Raw genomic sequence first — 7,508 nt, 5'->3', positions numbered from 1 at the left:
CCAGAATAGGCCCCCAGGGTTTTATCTCCTTTGTCCTGGGGCCGGTGCAGCTTTACTTCAACTGTTGCCTCCAAGTACACGCAGCTGCAAGATCACAGGGGCCTAGGAGCTCTGCGAGCAGAGGCTGGGGCCGAGCACACGCGGTTACCTCTCATTTGGCTTTCATGTTAAGCAGAACGTGGATGGAGCAGTGGCCGGGGGGCCAGCATCCCAGCACAGCTCCAGGGTGGGCAGTCACCGACACAGACCAACAGTTTACACGAGCATCTCGTGGCTTCCTCCTGGAAAACTGCCTCTTGGCCCGAGAGGCTGACAACTGTGCCACAGCGCGGGTGAAGGGACCTGAATATTTCCAGGGGGCAAACCTGAGCCCTTGCTCCCCGCCAAGCCCATCTCGCGATCTCCAAACTCTCAGACCCTGGCCTGGCAGAACATTTCGGTGGAAGAGATGGTCAGGCACCACAGGATCCCAGCTGTGCTGTCCACCCTTGGCTTAGCCCCAGGCAGCTGCCTTCACACTGCTACCAAGAGGAGTCCAGCTTGCAGACTCGGGCACAAGAGCATGTCGGCACACTCACATCCCAGAGGGCGACATCAGAGTGGCCTGGCAGGACCAGGGTGCTTCGGGGGGGGGGGGGCACTCAAAGCCTGCTGGTCTGCATGAGTCCATTGGCCTCACAACTGCGTGTGGGCAGTGTGGCCTGCGGCCGCCCACTCTTGTCCGGCTGTGGTTCTACGACATCTGCATCCTCCATCCCGTATCCTCTACGTAGGCACAGAACCTTCCGGAAGCTCTGGCGGAAGTTATCAGAGAGAAAGCCATAGAGCAGGGGGTTGGCACAGCTGTTGGCGTAAGACAAGACCACCACGAAGAAGTAGAGGCCAGCGGAGACGGGCTCCTCAGGCAGCGTGAAGGCCAGGTTGACGATGTTGACAATGAAGAAAGGCAGCCAGCAGCCCACGAACACCAGCACCACCACCACCACCATACGAGTCACCTTGCGCTCTGAGCGCCGTCGCCGGGAGGAGCCCACGCGCACACCGGCGGCCTTCACCTTCACCACAATGAGCAGGTAGCACAGGCAGATGACCAGCAGGGGCCCAAAGAAGCCCAGCACAGACGTGTAGGTGATGAAGGCTGCACCCCACAGTTGCACAGGCTCCGGCCAGATCAGGTTGCAGGTGCCCCAGCCCTCCTGGACATCTGCGAAGACCAAGAGGGGCAGAGACATGAGCAGTGAGAAGACCCAGACAGCAGCGCTAGCCAGCTTGGCTACCCGTGGGCGACGCCACCGGGCTGAGCGGAGAGGGTGGACCACAGCCAGGTAGCGGTCAACACTCATGACCATCAGGCAGAAGATGCTGGTGAACTGGTTGATGCCGTCCAGCGTCATGACCAGGCGGCATAGGAAGGAGCCAAAGGGCCAGTAGGAGATGGCGTTCTGTGTAGCCAGGAAGGGAAGCCCCAACATGAACAATACGTCGGCCACAGCCAGGTTCAGGATGTATACGTTCGTAACTGTCTTCATCTTGGCATGCCGCAGCACCACATAGATGACCAGTGTGTTTCCCCCCAGCCCCACCGTGCACACCAATAAGTAGAGCACAGGCACTAGTATCCCCGGAGCTCCCATCGATGATGCTGGGCCCACCAGTGACCAGTTACGGTTACCACTGGAAGCAGCCGAGGCATTCCAGCTGGGTGTGGAAGCTGGAAAGAGGGGCTCCATGCTGCCAGCTTCAGGCCAGTCACCATCCCCTGCGTGTCTCTGCAAGAGAAGAGGGCATCGTGAGTGGACACATTCAGGCATTCCTTCCTCCAACCGTTCCCGGCCCGCCCGCCCGCCCTCCCGACGGTGGTAGGTAAACATCCATTCGTCATGTTCAACTTGGCTGGGAATCACATTAAGCAAATTGTTTGGAAAATAAGCTGGGGAGAAAGAAGAAGCCACTGTGGGGACAAGAGGATGGGTAGCTCAGTGAGCCAAGAGGGTCATTACCTATCAATACTGACACTACAGTGGCTGCCCTATGACCCACAACCTATGACTCCCCTAGCTTGGTCTGCTCTCCAGCGCCCTCGCTCTAAAACCTCTCAGAGCCCTGGAGGGCAGCATTTCAGGAAAGTGACATAAGCTCAGTGGGTATCACTTCCCCAGGGGGCCCAAAACTCTGAGGAGAAGTGGCCAATAGAGAAGGATGGGGAGGATGAGATGCCATGGCTGGGCTACAGTCATACCCAACACATGCGGCATCCTAGGCCTGCTCTGCCAATAAGTCCAAGGTTATTGGGGTGGGGCCTTCCCCGAAACAGGAGATCCTAGGGAATGCTGTTCCCAGCAGACAGTTTTCACCCCTAGTAGGGTCTGAGCCTCTCCAAAGCAGTGGTGACCCCAGAGGTCCCGGTACTATACAGTGGCTGGCCCACTTCTCACCCGAGTCCACCTGGCTGAGGGTGCTGCCTGCCCAGGGCAAAGGTCTGTCTCAGCAATGGCAGATATCCTTAAGGCCAGGCTTACTGCACAGTGTGGAACTGGAAGGTGCCTAACTCGAGCAGACATAACAGCTTACCAGGAACACATCAGGCTTCGGGCATAGCATTTGAGGGGGCGCACAGCCCACCACGTGGCAGAGCCAGGCAAGCAGAGTGAGGACCCGGGGCCAGTGCGTGGGCTTTGTGGAGAGAGCAGAGAGGCAGGTGTGGGAGGACAGTGCCTGACAGATGAGTGGCAGGTAGGTACATACACTCTCACTGGCTTTGCGTTTCTTTGTGTTTGAAGTCTTTCATAAAAGCGAAGATGCCCAAGAAGAAATAAACACCTCTGTTGCTGGGGGAGAAGGAGATGGGCAGGACTGATGCCTATGGTTGGGCAATCAGCAAGGGACTGAAGTACCTGGAGGACACAGGCCAGGGACAGGCCCTGGGGAGGCAGGAGCCCTCAGCCTGGGCCAGGGAGGCAGGAGCCCTCAGCCTGGGCCAGGGAGGCAGGAGCCCTCAGCCCGGGCCAGGGAGGCAGGAGCCCTCAGCCTGGGCCAGGGAGGCGGGAGCCCTCAGCCTGGGCCAGGGAGGCAGGAGCCCTCAGCCTAGGCTAGGGAGGCAGGAGCCCTTAGCCTGGGCCAGGCTGTCCCTTAGCTGTGCTGCCCTCTGAAACCTGGGCCTGCTCAGCTGATCTCTAATGGCCTGAGCCATAGACATGGGACACTCCGACAGCCGTCAGGGCAGGACCTAGTCGTGGGGTGACCAGGACCAAGCAGAGGCAACTGCAATGTGAAGAACAAGGAAAGGCAGGCTGGAGAATGGGGACCCTGGAGTGAACAGCATCATCATCAAAGAAATAAAAATGTTCCCCCGACAAGCCAATGCACCAAAGTCCAAGTTCTCAAGGCTCACGGGTGCTAAGGAATATGACCTGGAGAACCAAGGAGAAGGGGACCAGCGGTGGATCATCTGGGAAAGGGGAAATAAAACAAGATGATTTAACTAGTATGCCTGGAACATGTTTCAGTAAGTGTAAGATCTTTGAGTAAAGCATGGATAAAATATTATAAGGAGTATGGAGTAAACAAAGCAGGTTCCCCTACTTTGAAGTCAAGAACTTGGGTAAGGAAAATACAGTCATTTAGTGCCAGGAGAGTCGGCCCATCTGTTAAGAGTGTAGACTGTTCTTGCAGAGGACCCAAATTGGATCCCCACACTTATGTCAGGCAACTCACAACTGCTTGTCACTCCAGTTCCAGGATCCTCTGGCCTCCACGAATATCTGCACTTACATGCACATTAGCACACATAGACACACATAATTTAAAATAAACATCTTTAAAAAGTGGAAAATATAGTCATTTAAATAAACAACAAGTCCACAAAAATCAAGACCAATTCTAATGTAGATAATGTTGAGGAGAGAATTGGTAAAATAGAAGACACTGAGGGATGCTGAGAAGATGCAGACATAGAAGCAACAGGAAGAAGCAGCAGGAGCCACAGGACAAAGGGGAAGGATGAAACTATCTTTTGGAGAAGATGATAGATGCCACCTCCTGGCTAATCATGTCTTCAGTGGATTACGTCACAATACACCAGCATCACCACTGAGCCGCAGAAAATCCTGAAGAATATCAGTAGGACACATCATGGAAATACCACAAACAGTGGCAACGATAATACTACTCCATCAGTGAAGATAAGGCAAGAGGTACGTGACAAACCTTATTTAATAAAAAAAAGGAAAGAAAAGAAAAAGGGCAAAGGTAAGGCTGGGAATGTAGAGTGATTGACTAGCATGCATGATTGCCTGGGTTCAGTTCCTAACAATGCATAAACCAGGTGCACTAGCACAGGCTTGTGAGTCCAGCACTCGGAAAAGGCTGAGACAGAGGATTAGAAGAAACCCAAGGTCTTCCTGATGAGATTCTAAGTTTGAGGCCAGGCTGTAGGGGTGGTTGTCTGTGCTTTACCCTTAAGCACCACCCTAGTGAGGCAGCAGGTAACTGCTAGGTACCTGCCCCCCCCCTTAAGCCCTGGGAGGAGTCGTGCTCCTCTCTCTTCATTACCTCACGGTCTTGGATGCTGGTGCTGCTGATCAAAGCAGAGCTCTCCTGAGAACGAAGTTGGACCATGCCCCACCCCTCCTGGATTCCGTGATCAACTCCATTATTCTTGTTGTGAGTTAAACCCTGAATAAATTCCTTTGACCTTCAAATAGACTTCGTGGAATTATCCCATTACCTGGCTCCCCCTTTTCTATTACCAGCCTATGATACATGAAACTTGGTATTAAGTAAGGAGAATGGCTGGAGAGATGGCTTTGAGAGCACTAGCTGCTCTTCCAGAGGAGACTAGGTTCAATTTCCAGCACCCACATGACAGCTCATTGAACTCATTGGCATTGAACCCCTGGTCTGGAAGGGTGTCCCTGCGTTGGGGACAAGAATGGCTTCAGCTGGGGCCCATATCACATATAGCTTCAGCAGGAAACCATGGGAACGGCCTTTTCTCAGACATTTAGACAGGGGCTTCCTTGGAGGCCAGTAGATGGACTGCTGATTGGCTCCCAGGGGCTAGTCTCGAGAAGTATCTATATGGGACTTTTAAAGTAATGTTCACAGATGCCATGGACTCCTGCAGAGATCTATCCTAAAAAAGACTATGGTGCAGCCAGGAGTACTAAAATGTCATTTTACATGGCCAATAGGCATGGACCTGCTGCAGAGGCCATGGGTCACCTCTCCCCAAAAGACTGAACAAGGGAGCTGACAAGGGCTGATTGAAGGTGATGGATCAGCCCCTGAAGATGAGCTGTCCACGGTTGAGGAAAGAGCTGATGGGCTCAGGACCTCCCTAACAGGCTCTCGCTTGGGGTAGCAGGTCTCGAGCACATTCTGACCTTAAGTCTGGCTCTGATTTTTCTCTACGCTTCTCCGAGGTTTCTCCCTGGCCCATCCCTCCTCACTGCTGCCCAGAGCCCAGGAGTGATTTAGCAGGCTACCAGCCCTTGCCTTCTATACAAACACTGAACTCCCAACCAGTCTCAGAGCTACAAAGAACAAAATAGGCCCTAGAGCTGTGCCTGCCTCTTAGACTATAATTCTGCAAGAACCGTTTTTAAAAGAGCAATCTTCTTATTCACAAGAATTACATGTTCACGGGAAAATTGCCCCTCAGGCCATTTCCACTGTGGGAGGGAGGAGCGAAGGAGGCGGTTTCACATCCAGAGTCCAGCTAAAGACCTGCTTAGACAATCAAACCCACCCTCCCGTGCATCTTCCCCAGCAGGTCCTGGCCCCCACCCCAATACCTGCCCTGTGATCTTGGGGAGCTTGGTGCTGCCTTGAGCCCAGGCTTCAGGTGTAAGCGAGTCCATACAAATGTAGAGTCGCCAGAGGGATGAAATGACCGCCACCTTATTCATTTGGAGATGTAAGTGTCAAGTCCCGCATGCTTCTGCCCCCTCCTGCTTTGCTGAGGGTGGGACTGGAGTCAGACACCCTCCCCCCACCCCCACCCCCAGCCATTAGCAACACCTCTCCTGTTGCCTTTCCCCAAATACACTCTGAACACGTTTGGAGGCAGCTTGGGCCAGGGCAGGGGGAAAGTGAGGCAGGTTTAAGACCAGCTGGGAAGCTGGGATCGCACAATCCCGCCGCCAAGGAGCTCTCAGGTGGGTCTCCCTGCCCTGGAGGAGGTTATTCCCATCTCCAGCCCATTTCCTCAGAAATCTGGGCCCTTACCTTATGGGGAATTTAATTGTCGGTCATTGGTGCTACTGGAAGCTCCACTGCATCCCACCTGACCCTGCGACTGCGTTCTGTTGCTCAGCAACAGTTCCGATGTCTGACTTTGGGCACCTGGGTTCTGACCCTCATCACCCTAAGTCACAAAACGGGTGACAGGGAGGCGCACTACACACCAAGGAAAGTTCCAGGACGTTCTCGATCCCACAGAGGGGCGGGATGGATGGAGGACCGGTGGACTCCAGGACACAAGTGCCCCTCCCTGGCCACGTGGGGACTCGATTCTCAGAGGGCAGGGGTGTACTCAGACTCCCTCCTCCGCGCAAACAATCGCAGGGACCCCAAGATCCCGTAGGGCCTCTCTGCGTGTCAGGCCGCAGCCCCATGTCTAGCCCCACTATGCCCGCCACCAGCAGACCCGAATGTGCACGCCGCTGCTTCTCCCCGACCGTCCCCCACCCCCCAGTGTCCAGCTGCAGACCTCCTAGTCTGCCTGATGCCCCCTTTGCGCCCTCCCACCTTCCCTCCGAGCCTGCGTCTCCTGAGGCCTCGGCGTTTGTCCAGTCCACCACCCTCCCTGGCACTGGGGGCGCGCGCCACAGAGAGATCGGACCCGAGGGTGCATGAGCAGAGGGAGACATCTGGGTCCCTTGTGGCTTCTAACCTGACCCAGGCACACCGGGCGGCCTCCGGGTCTCCGAGGCCGGCGGGTCGCGAGAGAAAAGGCAGAGGGATGCCGCTCCCACGTTGGGGAGAGGACGCCAAAGGAACTGGGGCTGAGGCAGGTGATCCCCGCAGATGCCCAGCGAAGCTTGGGGATCCTGTGCGCCGCAGGCAGGGTCCGTCCCAATGGCGGGACCCCAGGCCCGGGCTGTGTGCAGAGACAGGGGGAGGAAGCGACAGACCTGTGCGGGACAGAGTGCCCAAGCCGGAGACGGCAGGCACGGCGGCAGCACTTCGCAAGCGGGCAGCGCCCTCGGACTCCAAGAGCATTGCGCTCACTCGATTGCAGTAGGAGGTCGGCGCCCGCCCTCAGGCTAGGGGGAGGGAGAGGGTAGAGGAGATGGAGGGGGTGGGGCGGGGCAGGGCGGGGCGAGCGCCTCGGGTAGGGTGGGGAGGCGGGGTAAGGAGGGGCGAGTTCCCGCGGGCAGGGCGAGAAAGGGGGTTTTCGAGAGGAGCGGGGGAGGGGGGGGTCTAGGCAGTAGAGTCGGGTTGTCTGGGTGGGACTCCTGTCTCGGCAACTTCATCTGCCTAGCCCCCGGATGCCCCAAGTCACA

At 56.0% G+C, this 7,508-nt stretch overlaps 1 protein-coding gene across 1 annotated transcript; it reads right to left on the bottom strand.

Moving 5' to 3' along the window:
* Window positions 1-483: 483 nt before the first annotated feature.
* Sstr5 (somatostatin receptor 5) lies at window positions 484-7,304 on the bottom strand. Its single transcript, XM_028854698.1, has 2 exons — window positions 7,137-7,304; window positions 484-1,769 (listed from the first exon to the last, which is right to left on the bottom strand). The coding sequence occupies exon 2, from the start codon at window positions 1,728-1,730 to the stop codon at window positions 642-644; it is 1,089 nt and encodes a 362-aa protein (XP_028710531.1). The 5' UTR covers window positions 1,731-1,769; window positions 7,137-7,304; the 3' UTR covers window positions 484-641.
* Window positions 7,305-7,508: the final 204 nt, after the last annotated feature.

This window comes from Peromyscus leucopus, chromosome 8b (genome assembly GCF_004664715.2).
Source record: "Peromyscus leucopus breed LL Stock chromosome 8b, UCI_PerLeu_2.1, whole genome shotgun sequence".
NCBI classification, from domain to species: Eukaryota; Metazoa; Chordata; class Mammalia; order Rodentia; family Cricetidae; genus Peromyscus; species Peromyscus leucopus.
Note: the sequence above shows the minus strand (reverse complement) of the source record. Positions and strands in the feature narration are given on the sequence as shown.

Bases quoted from the DNA above. Each gene is read 5' to 3' on its own strand.
- Sstr5 (XM_028854698.1), bottom strand. From the start codon at position 1,730: ATGGAGCCCCTCTTTCCAGCTTCCACACCCAGCTGGAATGCCTCGGCT.